Source organism: Penicillium riverlandense (assembly GCF_028828495.1).
Source record: "Penicillium riverlandense strain IBT 135883 chromosome Unknown utg000006l_segment0_segment0, whole genome shotgun sequence".
In the NCBI taxonomy this organism is placed as follows: Eukaryota; Fungi; Ascomycota; class Eurotiomycetes; order Eurotiales; family Aspergillaceae; genus Penicillium; species Penicillium riverlandense.
The window spans coordinates 954,129-971,601 of NW_026643197.1; the positions used below are offsets into that span (position 1 = coordinate 954,129).

At 48.9% G+C, this 17,473-nt stretch overlaps 7 protein-coding genes across 7 annotated transcripts; 5 read left to right on the forward strand and 2 right to left on the reverse strand.

The window, feature by feature from the left end:
* Positions 1 to 622: 622 nt before the first annotated feature.
* N7474_006620 (uncharacterized protein) lies at positions 623 to 960 on the reverse strand (the record flags this gene model as incomplete). The annotated part of the gene is made up of 2 exons (XM_057198030.1): positions 623 to 684; positions 738 to 960. 2 exons carry the CDS (start codon positions 958 to 960, stop codon positions 623 to 625), a joined length of 285 nt encoding a protein of 94 aa, XP_057051470.1.
* Positions 961 to 4,773: 3,813 nt separating this feature from the next.
* On the forward strand, positions 4,774 to 5,727 carry N7474_006621 (uncharacterized protein; the record flags this gene model as incomplete). Its single annotated transcript, XM_057198031.1, has 1 exon — positions 4,774 to 5,727. The coding sequence occupies one exon, from the start codon at positions 4,774 to 4,776 to the stop codon at positions 5,725 to 5,727; it is 954 nt and encodes a 317-aa protein (XP_057051471.1).
* Positions 5,728 to 5,904: 177 nt separating this feature from the next.
* On the forward strand, positions 5,905 to 7,640 carry N7474_006622 (uncharacterized protein; the record flags this gene model as incomplete). Its single annotated transcript, XM_057198032.1, has 3 exons — positions 5,905 to 5,910; positions 6,649 to 7,067; positions 7,127 to 7,640. The coding sequence occupies 3 exons, from the start codon at positions 5,905 to 5,907 to the stop codon at positions 7,638 to 7,640; spliced, it is 939 nt and encodes a 312-aa protein (XP_057051472.1).
* Positions 7,641 to 9,275: 1,635 nt separating this feature from the next.
* Positions 9,276 to 10,316, forward strand: N7474_006623 (uncharacterized protein; the record flags this gene model as incomplete). The annotated part of the gene is made up of 2 exons (XM_057198033.1): positions 9,276 to 9,348; positions 9,406 to 10,316. The coding sequence occupies 2 exons, from the start codon at positions 9,276 to 9,278 to the stop codon at positions 10,314 to 10,316; spliced, it is 984 nt and encodes a 327-aa protein (XP_057051473.1).
* Positions 10,317 to 11,545: 1,229 nt separating this feature from the next.
* N7474_006624 (metallophosphatase domain-containing protein) lies at positions 11,546 to 12,553 on the forward strand (the record flags this gene model as incomplete). The annotated part of the gene is made up of 1 exon (XM_057198034.1): positions 11,546 to 12,553. The coding sequence occupies one exon, from the start codon at positions 11,546 to 11,548 to the stop codon at positions 12,551 to 12,553; it is 1,008 nt and encodes a 335-aa protein (XP_057051474.1).
* Positions 12,554 to 13,413: 860 nt separating this feature from the next.
* N7474_006625 (uncharacterized protein) lies at positions 13,414 to 15,659 on the forward strand (the record flags this gene model as incomplete). The annotated part of the gene is made up of 4 exons (XM_057198035.1): positions 13,414 to 14,121; positions 14,303 to 14,797; positions 14,950 to 15,080; positions 15,137 to 15,659. 4 exons carry the CDS (start codon positions 13,414 to 13,416, stop codon positions 15,657 to 15,659), a joined length of 1,857 nt encoding a protein of 618 aa, XP_057051475.1.
* Positions 15,660 to 15,758: 99 nt separating this feature from the next.
* N7474_006626 (uncharacterized protein) lies at positions 15,759 to 17,206 on the reverse strand (the record flags this gene model as incomplete). Its single annotated transcript, XM_057198036.1, has 2 exons — positions 15,759 to 17,059; positions 17,110 to 17,206. The coding sequence occupies 2 exons, from the start codon at positions 17,204 to 17,206 to the stop codon at positions 15,759 to 15,761; spliced, it is 1,398 nt and encodes a 465-aa protein (XP_057051476.1).
* Positions 17,207 to 17,473: the final 267 nt, after the last annotated feature.

The following is a 17,473-nucleotide window of genomic DNA, read 5'->3' on the forward strand; positions in this document are numbered from 1 at the left end:
CGGAGAAACTGGGAACACCTTAAATCATTACTGGACTAGCGGTAGATCCCTTACTTCCAAGAATAGACCCTGTATTTTATATGACGGTTGTAGGACTGCATAATGTATTTTACACGAAACTACTATCTCTGCTGCGCAATTTCAGCTTCCAGATTTCTTGAGCGACAGTCAAGACTTTCCAACCAACATAGTGCCCGAGACTCCCTCCCGATGTATCGAATAGACGAATCAGGTTTTTGGCATCAGATGAACGGTATCTTGGACGTCAACAACTTTGTTACCACGCTAACAAATTAATGGACCAGACCACAGTACATGCATTGAACGCGTGACTTCTCCCATAACGCTATCCTTCCTGGGCCTTTGATCAAAGATACCCTACTTGGTCGGCCAGTCAGAGTGCCGTCACGGCAGATACTATGTCGAGTACGAGCCAGTCTGAGATAAGACTGTAGAGATCCATAATCTTACTATTTTTGGTCATTTGAATAACAGAAGTCACTAATCCAAAACAATATTTCTCTTGCCGCCACCAGCAGCAAGAATATGTAATTGCAAATTGTTTTATGGATGACAACTCGCCCCCAAGTCGGACCCCAGCCGCGACTGCGGTTAACCTGTTTTACTCCTTAAACTCAACTTCCTTTCCACTTTGCATACCTATAACAGCATAGCTAACAGGATCTGTTGTACCAGTCAATAATTGTTTATTTGTGCCCATTCTCTGAGGTGCTTACCCAGCTGCTGTAATATGACTTGTTCACCAGGTGAAAATTCAACATCGTGCATACACTTGAGCTCCACAGGATTATTCGGAGTATGATAAATGGTGATATGGTCAACTTCTCCAGTAACAGATTCCGATTTGTCAGGCTGGATCATTCTGCCACCAATTTCAGCACTGGTGTGTGTTCCCTCTTGTAGGGTGACAGGGTCCTGGTAGAAGAATGCTTTAGGCATGGTGAAGATTCGTGGTTCATTCAAAATTGGAGGTCTTCAATACAAAAAGGATATTGGTGAAAATGGAGTGAACACCTTGTGTTTCTTACGCGAAAATATCTTTGGCTCTCTATATAGCAGATTGCTAATATACTATAGAGAATAATTAGTGCCAGACCACATTCGTCATTATGATGTCTTCGATTCCATATTCTATTAAGTAGGATTAAATAAAATACGTAATATAAAGCCATCACGTAATCTAGATTACGTCTAGTTATTACGATCCATTATTAACGAAGGTTAAAATTTAGGTTAACGTTAGCGTTGGTTTGTTAGTTAGTTTATTTAACGGGATCGGTAAGCGAGTCGCCCATGTAAGGGACCCGCCCACCCAACCAACACAACTATTTGAAATTGATTTATTACACCACCAACGCCATTGATTTCAATTTTCTACCTCAGGCCACCAGAGACTCGCTCTCGGCAGGGACGGACTTACGATGCGACCAGGTACTCGCACAATTGTGGCCGATTTTATGGACACTATCGTGCTAGTGAATGGAGGAAGAAAAAGAGAACGGGACCCCTCAGGATAGTGTCACGGAAGTAGGATGGAGTCCAACAGTAGAGCAGCACCAGGTCCGCTGTACTCCCTTGACGTAAGCGAGGACGCGAGCGGTGGCCGGGAGGTTGGATGGTTACGCAAGAGACGATGTACTCAGTGATTGGAGGAAAATAGACGATGATTTTTTCGGGAGAAAGGGGGGTATGGGGGAGAGTCCGTTGTGCTTACATATCTAGTCTCCCTCGCTTTGCTCCTATGTCTACATTCGAGAATGATCACTTTCTAGCTGTCTGTAGGCTGACAGCGCTCTCGCCTAGCAGCATTAATTTAGAGCGAGCGCATCGGGTAAATAAATTCATACTCATCGTCACACGACATTTGAATTTATGATGTGGTTCCGCAGAGAATACAACAATGATGATCCAACAATGACGACCCGATGCATGGTTCATGAGCACACGAGGATTATTAGCGTTTTATGACGCGAACCGAAAACTATGCTTGGCTTTGCAAGCTCTGGTCGAGGCTTGGAGGGGTTTCTGACCAGCCGTAGCTTTGGTCTCCACTGGACTTTTGCTACTGAAAGGATTAAACCTCGCGTGATATTAAGAAACCCATAACCAGTTTTGAAGTCCGTGGAGCTCAGACCTGGTTCTCGAATTTCGTCTTTTCTTCTTACTGAGCTCAACCGTGAGCAAGTTGTTTCTGATGGTGTTCATTCCCAAAAGCTTCATTCGATCTAGCTTGGTGCATTTTCTCCTTGTCTGTCTCATCTTTCCACACTTGGCATTGAGCTCAGCGACAAGTCATGAGAGCCACCGCGGAAACATTCCTTCAGCAAAATCAACCAAAAACAGACTCCAAACCTCTCAAACCTGTCCACCGTCCTTAATAACCCTCCCTAGAGGCACATCAAGGCCCATTCCACAGATCCAGCACCAATTCAATTCTGAAACTAATTCTGATCGGCTTGAGAGGACCAAAAGGCAACAGGCCGTGAAAGAAGCGTTTCAACATAGCTGGGATGGGTATAAAAATCATGCCTGGTTGTGGGACGAAGTATCACCCATCACTGGAGGCCATAAAAACCCCCTTGGGGGATGGGCAGCAACTCTGGTCGACTCCTTGGATACATTGCTCATAATGGGTTTGGATCAAGAGTTCAAAAAGGCACTCGAAGCACTGGATGATATTGATTTTTCCACTTCAAGAGTACCTAATATTAATGTCTTTGAAACAACAATCCGATATCTCGGAGGTTTGATCAGCGCATATGACCTAAGCGAAGGAAAGCATTCGATCCTCTTGGAAAAGGCCCATAATTTAGCCGACTTTTTGTATGGGGCGTTTGATACCCCAAACAGAATGCCACACACGCGATGGCAATGGATAAGGTAGGCAGGGAAGGTGTCAACTGCGCCAAAAGCAGGCCCCTTAATCCACGACTTATGATTAGGAATGTTTTAACCAGTACATAGGACCATATTGGAGTCCTCAACACAGCCCAGTGAAAGTGCGCTCCTTGCTGAGATAGGTTCGTTGAGCCTAGAGTTCACTCGCCTTTCGCAAATAACAGGTGACCCAAAATATTTTGATGCTATTCAAAGAATTACAAACCAACTACAAAGCACCCAAAATCGGACTAGATTACCGGGTCTATGGCCGGTCTCGCTAGACGCCCATGCCTTACGCTTTTCAGATAGCTATTTCACAGTCGGTGGTATGGCTGACTCCACCTACGAATACCTCGTCAAAGAGTATCTACTTCTTGGAGCCCGATCAGATCAATATCGTGACATGTACATCTCTGCAATAGAAGGGATCAAGAAAAATCTGCTCTTCCATGGAATGGATAAAGAAAGGAAAGACATATTATTCGTTGGGAACATCCGATTTGACCCAAGATCCGGCGAAGAGATTTTTGAGTATCAAACGGAGCATCTCAAGTGCTTCCTGGGGGGTATGATAGGTCTTGGTGCCAAAACCTTTGCTCGATCAGCTGACCTATCTATTGCACGGGGACTGGTGAATGGATGTTTATGGGCATATGATCTCATGCCCATTGGAATCATGCCCGAAACTTTATATATAAGTGGTTGCAAAAAGTCAAGTTGTGAATGGGATGAAGAGAAGTGGCTCCGGGATATATTCGGATGGCCAGAGGGACAGGATATGCCTACGAGTGTACGTGAGGCTGCACGGCTGATTATTCAAGATCATGGACTACAATCACCAATACTGGAAGTAGCTGATCCAAAGTATCGTCTAAGGTGATTTGGAATACATGGTGTGGTTTATTAAGGCACTGTTATGCTGACTTTTCTACACAGACCTGAGGCAATTGAGTCTATCTTTATCATGTACAGAATTACCGGCAAAAAATCACTACAAGACTCTGCATGGCGAATGTTTCAGAACATTGAACGGTACACCAAAACCAAGCATGGCCATGCTGCACTCAAAGATACCCGTGACATACGGACAGCAAAATTAGATGTTATGGAAAGCTTCTGGCTTGCAGAGACGCTGAAATACTTTTACCTCATTTTCTCAGATCCGAACTTGATCAGTTTGGATGAGTACGTCTTGTAAGTATAGCGTCCCTTCTTCATCAGCGAAACGGAGCGCCTTGATCAGTCAATTAATACGTGATATAGTAATACCGAAGGGCATCCCTTCAAGTACATACATGTCTCTCCTACAATATAGCATTGTGGCTTTTTTATTTACATTTGGTAACGAGCTTGAAATCAAGTCATATTCTGTGAAGGGATTTATTTAAAATACTTATCTAAATAAAAAAAAAATTCTAGACCCACGCCAGCCATCCAAAGTCGAGTATTGTGGTATAGATATGTGCGTTACGGCTCTCCAAATATGTACCAGGGAAGAGCCATTAACAGTCTACCGTGGTTAGAACGGGTAGACTGCCGCTCACGGCTATCCATGCTTTCAACGAAAACGGTGAGAACACGAACACCATCAGCTTGTCTTTGAACCATCATATCCCGATTTTACGCCACCCGTAACTTGGTTTTCTTCTTGAGGTTATGTAAACCTTAATCTGTTACCCCGTCAATCATAGATATAGGCATCCGTTAACTTCCGAGCGTCAGTACACACATAATGTTACACGGCGTATTGGCTATGAATCCATTTGGTTAATATTATTTGCTCGGACTGTTAGTTGAATCTTCAACTTTGATTTAATAGGCGAAATTTCTACATTCAGTTTATCATGCCAAAAAGCAGATAAGTTATTGAAAATGATTACAGCCATTGCGAATGGAGGCTTCCCTGCTGTCCAATATCATCAATTAAGCTGGGTCTCAACAGCCACTACTTGGCCCACGGGTTCGGTAACCGGTGACTATTCTGACTATCCACAAGTTCAACCTCAAGAAATACCACTTCTAGGAGGAGCGAAGCCAGTCATACTAGACTCGCAGGTGCTTAGGCTATCATCATCATGGGATCAATCCAGTAATCCCGATAGCTGGAAATATTATATTCCAAAGCCGCAGCCCCAAAACAATGATCCTGCGGTCCACTCAAATAAGAACACTCATGAGGTTCCAACAGTGCAATCTGCCAACGAGGGGGAACAATTGCACAGCACAGAAATATTCTTACAGGGATGGCCTGGCCAAGCCCTCGACACAGTTTGTGGCTGGGGCTCCAGCGAGCAGCATACCCGGCTAGTTCGGAAGGAATTTGCTGAAATACTGAATGCATATCGTGTGAGAACGCTCAACGATGCTGGCTGCGGTGATTTAGCGTGGATGAGTATGATAGATCTCAAGGGGATCGATTATGTTGGCTACGATATATACGAGCGGGCAAATTGGGCCGAATTACGACAACGCGGCTATCGACTGGACGTTCTTGACATCACAAAAAACGAACCGCGCCCGGCTGATCTACTTATTTGTCGTGATGTTTTTATTCATTTGCCGAACGATATGATTCTCCCTACGCTAGAGCGATTCCGCCGCACAACATCCCTGCTTCTCACCACAAGCTACACCAGCGACCCAAGTTCGAGTGAAGGACAATTTTCCAACTTCAGGCGAATGAATGAGCCAAGTCTACATCACAGAAAACTCGACCTGACTCTACCTCCGTTCAATCTCGGCCAACCGCTTGTTCGCATCCCCGAAGACTCGCCCAACAAATACCTTGGCCTCTGGGATATGACCCACCCGCCGACTGGCGCGTAAGCAATGAAGCTGATCCATTGAACCTCCTACCGCTTAAGACATGCGGTAGGCTGGCCGTTGAAGGATGAGCTTTCCATGGAACTCGGGGGTTGGATTCTCTTCCCGTAGAATCGGGAACGACTCTTTTTGAGAAATTCGCGAATGGGAAATTACATATCCTGCCAAGGTTCGGATTAGATGATAGTTAAGGTGCAATTGGAGGGTGGAATGCACATCGGTTAGGTAGAGATTCAGAGACGAAAGGAATATGGAGCACAAGAGACCTATTGTCACAGAGACTGGATCTTGAAGAAGAGAGTAGATACCCTGAGAGCCACGCTTTTTGAAAAGGTTAGGTATCAAGGTTCAATGCCCAATCTGTATGCGCAATCGGGTATCAACCACTTCATGTGGCCGTAAGGCCCCTACCCCAGAAAAAGAGGCTTCGGAACCCTAAAGCCCACAATGTAATTAGGATCAAGATATATCCTAATAAATGCACACGTGATCCCATACAGCCAGGCCTGGACTGGGTCTGACCGGGTCTTCTAGCGGCAACAGATCATTGATGTAATCATCATCGAGGGCCGAAGTATAGTTCTCTGTATTTTCAACCGTATGGAGTGCTAAGACCCATGTAACTAATGCTGATAGGCTACAGGATTTACTGTTCGCTTTACCTCCTGCTTCTGTTGAGATGACCCCAAACGGAGCAACAGACGGCGCGAAAGGAAACTCCATTATATATCCATTACCTAGTCTTCTATACCGAGTGGCTATTCACTTCTAAGCGTCTCTTACTCCGTCCTTTCAACCTTGAATCATGATTAGCTCTTTTTCCTCCTATATGGACTGTTATCGTTGGCTCTCGGGGAACCAGGCTGGCCGTATCAATCTTTTCAGACTGGAAATTGGCAACCACCCCATCTGACCCTCAAAAAGGTTGGTGAAACAGATCCGGGATACATCTTTATCGGCGTCCGGAAGTACAACGAAGCCGGCACCGCGCCGACAATTTTCGACAATAATGGTGACATGGTGTGGCAGGGCCCGCAGGGGGAGAACCTAGACTTTAAGGTGCAAAAGCTTTTCGGCCAGGATGTGATCACATACTGGGATGGACAGCCAGGTGATATGGTGTTAGGCTATGGAGCAACGCATATCCTCGACAACACATACAAAGAGATCTACACTGTCACCCTGCACGACGACTTCCAGACGGCCGACGGCACAAAATTTGACTCTTACATAGATGGCCACGAGCATTATATTACGCCAGATAATACCATGCTCGTCTCAGCCGTCAATTTCACCAAGACAAATACTAGCCATCTTCATAATGGGTTGTCCACGTCGACCTCGTCAACAAGAAGGCATGGAGAGCCTACGAACAGACCGATCCGACTGACAGCGTCGTCAGCGCAACTCAAGGCAGCTTCCAACTCCTCCCATGCTCAGGAACAGAGCACATGCTGCTAGGCTACGGATCGATACCCAAACTCAAGGAATACGATCGAGACGGCAACGTGGTTCTTAGAGGACAATTTGGCAACAGCACATATGCGGCGAATGCCTACCGAATATCCAAGTCCCCCTGGAGAGCTACTCCGCACTGGGATCCTGTTCTTTTCGTCAATCATAGAACCGAGCATACGACCGATGTTTACATGAGCTGGAACGGTGCCACGGAGTACGACAACTGGGCCATTTTCTCAGTCCCATCTGAGACTTCAACGTTTCAGGAAGATCAACGCCTGCTAAACCATGAGCGAAACGGGTTTCAGATTTCCTGTGAACGCCTGTTGGTCCATGAGCGAAATGGGTTCGAGACTCACGTCCCTCTCGAGAATGTCGACGCCAAGTTCATCATTGCTGTTGCCAGAGACGGTGAGAAGGTCTTGGGCAAGTCCTTCATTATGGAATTTGCGTCATGAAATACATATGTTTGTCATGTTATCGCGGCAAATGGAGACTACAAGGTCTTGACAAGGAAGGGCCGATGTCCTTTCAAAGTTCTTACGTTAGGCTGAGTCTATTACAACCTGCGCTCGTTTAAATCAAGGATAGTAGAGTCGATAGTAGAAGCGGATAGGTCTAGATGTCAAATTTGAAGCCAGGTTGGGCTGCATCTTAATGCCAAAGTCAAGACGTTTACTAGAGCAGGGGTCAAAATCGAGGGGTGTCTTCTGATAAAATGTTGCCTTGAATGTGGATGACTTTGACTGATTCTTAAATATACAAAAGTACCTGAGCTACTTGTAGTCAATATGTAGAATGCGGTATAGATAGTGTCATGAGTATACCTTGACCCTTTATTTAGTTTATACGACCCGTCTCATTCAGACCATTCAAGGGATCTTGGGTTATTTCCCCCTTTCTCTCCTTTCTACTGGTATTTTACTGTTAAACTTTATTTTCTCTTTGTGGCCTACTATGGATGTATCCTGATTTTCTCCCTGCATTTCTCATAAATTGATCGCCTATTGATTCAGACCTATTTATTTGCCTTTTTCTTCTTAGTAGAACGTAAAGAATGTCTCAGTAAATTATTGCCACCAATAGAGTTCTAATACATTTTGCCTCCTGTCAAGAATGTGACCCGTGTGATCCCCGCGATTGACATCTCATTTTTGACATATGCCTCTTCAAATTCCTATCCTCTTCTTCAGAAATACATTCCCTCTGGTTAGCTATTCGTTTAAATATGCTCCCTTTTAAAGGCAAAAATGTAGCACAAGCTTTTAAACGTGGCCCAAAACTGGCCTAACGGTCATGTCAGACACTAGCTTCAGATGCTACGCTTTCTAGGATCTGTTGGGCAAAAACTATCTATTGGTCTTGAATGATGTTCAAACGAGGTTATAGCTTAGGAGAGTTTTCATCACCCCCTATATTTGTTTTGACCCCTTATACCGATAGAATGCCTCGTTTTGAAAATCGTCGTCTCGTCGAATGTGACTTCTGCGTGATTAAATAAGAATGCAGGCAACTGAAAATGATAGTTTTTCAATGCAAATATCGAGTTCGTTCACCTTGCATCTCTATTTTGACCTTTGAAATATATGTAACTATAGGATAATTATAGTTGAAGTAGTCTGCGTCAAAGTATTCACTATTGCACTCTACGGCCTAAGACCGTTCACCCACAGATTTTTGTTAAGCGAGGATCTAGACAGATTTTTAGAGCGCTCATAGTGACCTGGAAATGGGCGTAAATGAGGTATTTAGGGTATTTCACCACTTTCGGAGCTTACAAAAGCCAGATCACATTCCTAGGACATTTCTGTAGATTCGCCTGACTTATAGGAATGACAATGTATATGAAGCTATAGGTCTTAGTAAACTTTGCTACAAGGTGGCTTCATAGCTTGTAGATTCCACCAGTAAGAGAAAAGAGGGTGACGACGACTTCGACAGTCGTAGTATCGACTTTATTTGTTTCAAGCAAGGTAAGCAACATATAAAAGTGTCTCGATGCCGCGCTCAAGATACGAACAGATCTAACAAGCTCCTCAATCAAAATTCAACACCAAAACTCCGAAGTTTTCAGTCTGTGCGGTCCCAAGAAGATGAAGTACTCTATTATTCTCTCCACGTGGATGGCCTTGGGCCTCGTGGGCGCTGCCCCAGTTACCCTGCCTAGTATTTAAAGTCTTCTTTTATAACTTCGGGGGCCCCTTACGCTGACTATAAATGTAGCCTTGGGCGAGATTGAGGAGTTCGCAGCTGCGCCTCATTATCGGCCTCCTTACTACAAGGATCACGACGATGACCGCCATCACGACAAGAACCATGACGGGCATTTCAAGCGTGAAGTAGTTGAACATCACGATGGCCGCCATGACGAGCACCACCACGACCATGATGATGACCGTCACCATGGCAAGGACCACGACGGACATTTCAAGCGTGAAGTAGTTGAGCATCACGATGGCCACCATGACGAGCACCACCACGACCATGATGATGACCGTCACCATGGCAAGGACCACGACGGACATTTCAAGCGTGAAGTAGTTGAGCATCACGATGGCCGCCATGACGAGCACCACCACGACCATGATGACCGTCACCATGGCAAGGACCACGACGGACATTTCAAGCGTGAAGTACTTGAGCATCACGATGGCCGCAATGACGAGCACCACCACGACCATGATGATGACCGTCACCATGGCAAGGACCACGACGGACATTTCAAGCGTGAAGTAGTTGAGAATCATGACGGCCACCATGACGAGCACCACCACGACCATCATGATGACCGCAAGGATCACGATGGACATTCCAAGCGTGACATTGATGAGCATCACGACGATCACCTCGATAAGCACCATGACGAGCACCATCACGACCATGATGATGACCGTCACCATGGCAAGGATCGCGATGGACATTCCAAGCGTGAAATTGATGAGAATCACGACGATCACCTCGACAAGCACCGTGACGAGCACCACCACGACCATCATGATGACCGCAAGGATCACGATGGACATTCCAAGCGTGAAATTGATGAGCATCACGACGGTCACAACGACGACGACCGTCATCACGACAAGGACCACGATGAACACCATCATGATCGTCACGATGGATATTCTCACTAAACCTAGACGCTGCAACACCTCTAAGTCTTTATAAATAAAGACGAACGGAGATTAGTATTAGTTAGTTAAAGGTGTTAAAATCCGCTTTGTCGTTATTGTAGGCTATCACATCCTAGTATGATAGTCCTTTCCTTAGTTCCTAGACGCAGAGTAAACGATCGACCCATCTATCCTACCGGTACCCCTCGTGTACCCTATACCGGGTGAGGCGGGTCATGAGGAGGCCACCGCTATGGGCAGGCAAATAACACAGATGATACCGGGTGTTATGGCGTCGTCGGCTTACCCTCGGATGTCCCATGAAGAGCGGCCCATCTTTGTGCAGAGAATGGCCTCAGCATTTCAAGCTTACTGGCGTGTTCAGATACTGGAGCCTCGCCTGATCGGCGAGCTAGTCGCTACCAAAAGAGGGATCCTTACTATCGGACCTGACTGACACCATGGCCTTGGTGGTCCATTTTCCTCCGTCAGCGAATACCTACGAGTGTACATCAAATCTCCGTTCAATGCTCTCGAAAGATAGCAAGATATCGACGAATATAAGAAGCAGTTTCTCGAGCCAATTAGAAACTTCGTCAATAATCGCACTCACAACATCCAGGTTGCTGTCGAAAACAGCCCTATCGTCGCTATACACGCCGATATGGGCCCGCGCAATATAATCGTATCCAGCCATGAACCAAGCATCAGAAATCCAAGCTGTCATCGACTGGGAATTCGTCGCTAGCGCACCCTATGCCTCACTTCACCGAGTTAATGAGACGTTCTTCCGCAAGCCAGCACCAAACGGTTTTGGGAAGGAGTACAATCGAGCCGACGAGCTTCGCAAAAGCTTTCTGGGATGCCATCCCTGACTGGAAGTTGTAGAACGAGACCGAGTTAGCAAAGGCATCTGGAGTGGTTTAGGTTTGGCCTATTCATGAAGCCTGAGTGGCGACCAAAGGATCTCCCAGAAAATGAGGCACACGAATACTGGCGGGAAAACATTCGGGCTGTCTAGGACATGTTGCGTGAATATTCATGAGCAGACCCACATCATCACGATACCAGTGCGGCTATGAGATCGAGCGATCTTTAAAATAGCCCGACTGATCACGTGGAATCACGTGCTCCTCCCGGTGTATTCAACCACTAGCACAATACAACACCCCTTTATTTCACAGTGCTCCGGCAGGACAACTGTAAGTAGGGATATATTTTCGAGGAGGTTGCGGTCGGGAAACAGCAAAATGAACAACCACCTGCTTCCATATCCGTACAATCTATCACAGCCCCCAACGTGGCTGGATCGTGTATTCCAGCCGCTTTCCGATGCTTTATTTAGAGAACCCAAGCACTGCACGCCACAGGAACCATCGACAACGCCGATTCCTCTTCAAAATAACGGGGATAACCTCCCGCCAATACGCATAATATGCATCTCAGACACGCACAGCGCAACCCCTCTTCTTCCTCCCGGCGACATCCTGATTCATGCAGGCGACCTGACTTCCAGTGGCACCTTCGCTGAGATGCAAGCACAGCTCCGGTGGCTGTCGTCACAGCCGCATACTTATAAAATTGTTATTGCGGGAAATCATGATATTCTGCTCGACGAAGCAAGCGACCCGAAGTTTCTTACACGCGGGGGAGATAGTGTCACCGAGCGGAAAGAATTGGATTGGAGCGGCATTCGGTATCTGCAAGATGAAGCAGTCACGTTGGAACTGCCAGTCCCCGGTCTCGGAAAGCAGCAAGTGCGCAGGGTGAAGATATACGGATCTCCACTGACGCCAGAGCTCGGCCTCTGGGCTTTTCAATATCCTTCAATCCGCGACGTGTGGACCGGACGGGTTCCCGATGACACTGATATTCTGGTGGTTCACGGCCCTCCGGCTCTATATGGAGACTGTGATGGCGAGAAAGGGCCGACTGGACAAGTCAAGGTGAAGGGGGATGGGTATCTATTGCGCGAAATACGCAGGCTGAAGCCCAAAATGGTTGTCTGCGGCCACATCCACGGTGCGTTTGGCCTCGCTGTTATCGAACACGATGAAACCCAAGACATTATGAACGGACTACAGATGCGATGGGCAGGTTACAATTTATTCGGAGCTCTGAAACAGACTCTGTGGAGCAAGATAACCTCGATAAGTAACGTTGATCGCCGGGAAGAAACTCTTGTCATCAACGCCGCCGTGGCGCCAGGTGCTGGTAGAGCTGAGGACAAAAGCGCAATCGCCATCGATTTTCACTAAGCACAAGCTGTACAAGAGCAACATTTTCATCATGCCATGACCCGTAAGAAGAGAAAGGCTAACTCCGTTAGCCTCTAAATAAAATGAATATGCGGTTGCCAATGCAGAATATTCTTCGCTGCCAGCTGAACACTAGCCCTTACATCCTCGAACGACTCGAGGACTTCATCATTATCATGCGGGATCAGTAGGGTTTCTTCAGCCGCGGCACTTGATTCGTCCACTCCGGGACTGATTCGAAGATTTTGTCCTCCTTCTGGTATTGCTCCAATTCTTCGCGTGAGATGATGCTGTCCGCCTTCCGTGGCAGACCCAAGTTGATGCGCTCGTTGAACGACTCGACCAACAACGCTGGTATAGCAGCAAGAACCGCGTAGCGAGTTGTTCTCGCTTCGCGGGAGGATTTGAGTTTCTATAAGCTCGTAAGGAATGCCAAGTCCAGCTCAGTGAAAAACAGTCCCTAGTTATACCTCTCTCGCGCCACGTTGGAAGGACTGCATGTAAGGAGAAATCAATGCCTTGTGATGGTGGCGGTGGGATTAGCGCTTGCTGTGCCATTGCGCATCTGATCAACGCCGCGATACGCTTCAGCCCAGTAAGCGCTGTAAGGATTAAAGACACAATGGGTCCATTTTATTATTAATACTACATATTCCTCATATTCCTGGAACTGGGTCATAGCATGTGCCGGGAAAACAGGCGCCTACTGAAATCGCGATTCATGAACAAAGTTCTTTATAAGGTCTGACTTCGGCTGAACTGCCGAGTCTATATGTGGGGACGGGGCTGGGGTAACAAGTTGGGGTAGGCTCACACTCTAACCTCACCTCATGTTATAGTTAGCGTTTATAAACACAGACATGTCGAACTCCCTCGACCAACCTCCATCTCTGTCTGGCCCCTCAGTCAATCCAGCCAGCCGGCCCTGCAGCGATAAGAATCGTCGCGCCTCCAAAGCATGTTCCGGGTGCCGCACCCGCAAGGTCCGCTGTGACGTCCTGCAGACCGGCCGCCCCTGTACGAAGTGCCGCCTGGATGGATTCGAGTGCGTCCTGGAGCAGCGCAAGAAGCGGCGCAGGCGCATAGTCGACTCCGCGCAGAACGGCTCCTCCGAAACAACGGCCGATAAGCCGGCCAAGATGGATGTCACGGCTTCGGCGCGCTCCTCATCCGCGCGGTCGCTTTCCCAGCACGCGATGCTGCACCAGGTGCCGCACTATCCATTTTTCCGCGAATTCGCGCCCCGTAGCCAGCAGCTCCTGCTGTCGGCACGGAAAGAAGAGGAGCAGGGAGAACAGAGGACAATCGGGGAGAGCGGCGGCGAAGGGGAGAGGTTGGCGGACGATGATCTGCACTATTTGAGGCAGAAAGGGGCGCTTGAGCTGCCGGCGAAGAGGACGATGGACGAATTGGTCGCCAACTACTTCCAGGTGTTCCACCCCTTCTTCCCCGTGGTGGATAAGTATGCCTTTTTGGAAAGTTACTACAGGACGGATTATGAGGGGATTTTGAGTCGGAAAGGGCCAAGTTTGCTGCTGTTACAGGCTGTTCTCTTTACTTCGAGTGCGGTTAGTTGTAGCTGGATGTCAGGCAGATCAGTGCTAATGGCTTACAGACCATACCTGTGGGCATCTTGCGGGATAGTGGCTTCTTGTCTCGGAAACAAGCGAGAAGCCTGCTTCATCGAAGAACTCGCGTGCGGCTTGATCGCCATAATCTTCAAATGATGGCTGCTAACCTCTTTCACAGTATTTATATGACTTTGACTTTGAGGGTGACGATGTCACAACCATCCAGGCTCTCTTATTGATGAGCCATTACTACCCATCCATGGTCGAACAGAAACACACCTGGTTCTGGGTTCACCAAGCCATCTCCCTTGCTCAAGGTGCCGGCCTTCACCGCGACGCCCGCCAAGCGCCCCAGCGCAAGCTCTGGGCTCGTATCTGGTGGGCGTGCCTCGTGCGCGACCGGCTCGTCACGCTCGGCACCGGCCGCCCTATGCAAATCAACAGCTTGGACTGCAGCGTTCCGATGCTGACACTGGCAGATCTAGATGAGGAGGGCGATAGCGAGGACGGCCGTGCGGTCAAGGCGGTGTTCGTGGAGTTTGTGCGCCTATGCCAGTACATGGAGGGCGTGTTGTCTCTGCCACATAGCGTGGCGGCGACTGAGGAGTCGGTGCAGCAGCAGATTGGACTGTGTGAGACGACGTTGGCGCATTGGAAGGAGAATTTGGCGCCGGTGGCTCGGAGGTCGGAAGAGACGAAACGAGATTTGTGCACTTTATACAGGAATGTCCTGCATTTGATCTACAAGTGAGTTCCATCCATGATACACTGATTTGAACTGGCGGCTGAGATTCAGGAAGTATCGTCATCATTGCCCTTTACCAGTATCACCGTGTCCTGGAGTATGGTGGTGCACAGCTGCCATCGCCGAAAGTCCAAGCAGCGGCCCAAGACTCAACTCGTCTAGCTGTCGAGCTGATTGAGCTTGATCTCGTCAAGTTCTGCCCGACAATATGGTTGGTCCCCCTCGCCACCTCCTAGTCACATCCTGCTCTGAATTGACCCTATACAGTGTCACCGCCATCCTACCACCACTGATTGCCCATCTCCTCATAACGCGCGCGTCCCGCGACCATCCGGGCAAGTCGGAGGACTTCAACAAGTGCATAGTCTTTCTGAAGCAACTGGGCGAGATATACTGGCACGCAAGCTTCTACAATGAGTTTTTTGAGCTCGCTGCTTCCAGCTCCCAGAACATCACAGAGACGCTCAACGGTGCGCGAGATCCCCTGGTTACGTTCCTGAATGACCGCATGCCGGGGAGGCAGCAGTTTTGTAAAGTGTTGGAATCACAGAACCAGTCCAGAATTCGAAGGCGGACGCTGGTGGATAATGCCGAAAATGCGCAATCCAATATGCTAGCCTCAGATGAGGCCGGGCTGCCTGCACTGTCTAGCCCATCGATCATGGCCGAAATGCCTGACTCGGAGAGGCTTGATAGTGGAGATGTTACGTTGCTGGACCCTGGTGCCCAGCTGTTTGAGGACTGGTTGGTGGATCTTGGCTCTTTCCACAACATATTCCCGTCTGCCTAACCGGCTTAACTATCTATCACTCATGTATAAACACTTCTTGTACAGACATACCGCATCTATTCAATTAAGATCTATATACATGCTTTATAGGACACTGGGTTACAGCTTGGGCCCGTTGATGATTGCCTGCCCCTGTTCACTCGTCCAGAATGTACCAGATGGGTACTCGTACTGTGCAATAGCCTCGGGTTTGTACTCGACGCTGTAGCCTGCCTCGTATGGTGTGACAAAGTGCCCGTCCTTTGTCTGCACGGGTTGGGTCAAGACTTCTCGGAACGAGTTGATATGCTCAAGGAGGCTCTTCTCCCCCGACACGCACAGGTAATTGATCAGCGCCAGGTGCTGCGTGTACTCGTTTAGGCCGACGCCACCACTATGGGGCACGACGGGAACATTGAACTTCTTGGCCAGCAACAGGACGGCCAGGACTTCATTAACGCCCCCCAGCCTGCAGGCGTCAACTTGGCAGTAATCGATCGAGCCGGCTTGGAGGAGCTGCTTGAACATGATTCTGTTCTGGCAATGCTCGCCGGTGGCGACGCCGATGCCGTGGGGCTTCAGGGCCTTGCGGATCGCGGCGTGGCCTAGGATGTCGTCGGGCGAGGTAGGCTCCTCGATGAATACAGGCTTGTACTCAACCAGCTCGAGCATATAGTCGATAGCCTCGGGCACGCTCCAAACCTGATTAGCGTCTACCATCAGCATCCGCTCATAGCCAATGGTCTCGCGCGCGAGCTTCAGCCTCCGCTTGTCGTCCGCCAGACTGCTGCCGACCTTGAACTTGAATTTGTCCATCCCCTCCGCCAGGTTCGATTTCATCAGCTGCACCATCTTCTCGTCCGTAAACCCCAGCCAGCCCGCCTGCGTCGTATACGCCGGCACTGCCTTACTCACTTTCGCCTCCTCTAGCCTGGCGGACTTGGACCCCGCCTGCTCCTTCAGCAGCGCCAACCCCTCCTCCGGCGTAATCGCATCGACAATGTACCGGAAGTCGATGCAGTCGACGAACTCCTCGGGAGTCATGTCTGCGACCAGGCGCCACACGGGCTTGTTGGCATACCTGCCCCACAGATCCCACAGTGCGTTGACCACCGCACTGAGGCCTAGGTGGACGACGCCTTTCTCAGGGCCGACCCAGCGCAGCTGCGAGTCTGAGACCAGGTGCCTCCACGTGTCGCCCATGCTAGAGATGAGGGAGGAGAGGGAGCGGCCGACGAGGCGCTCGGCAATCATCTCGGCAGCAGTTGTGCATAGGTTGTTGCCGCGGCCGATGGTGAAGGCGAACCCGTGGCCGGAGAGGTCGGTGTTGGTCTTGAGGATGAGGTAGGCGGCACTGTAGTTGGGGCCTGGGTTCATGGCATCGGAGCCGGAGAGGTCTAAGCTGGTTGGGAATCTGAGGTCTGGATTGCGGTTAGCTTGGCCACACTGTTGGCAGGCAAATTGTCCTCACCATGAGCTTCGAAGCCTGTGATGGTGATGTCGGCGGCGGGTACCGATGAGCCTGCAAAGGTGCCATTGGCACGGTCCTGGGTAGCTGATGGCGCCATCATGAGAGAGCAATTCCTTGTGACTGTGTTAAAGGATTCGAATTGGACCGAATCAAAGAGTTCTTATAAATATTATCTGAGCTCGCAATTCTGCCGGTCCGCGCGTTCTTCCCCTCGGGCGTCAGTCCCGTCGGACAAGACCTCGCACGAACCATCCAATGGCAGCCAAAGGCCCGGCTGTTCGGCTGGAACGTGTGAAGTTATCCAGTCGCGGGAATCCCCAAAAATCTGGGGTCTGCGGGGAAGACTCCAATTTCCTGGGGTTAG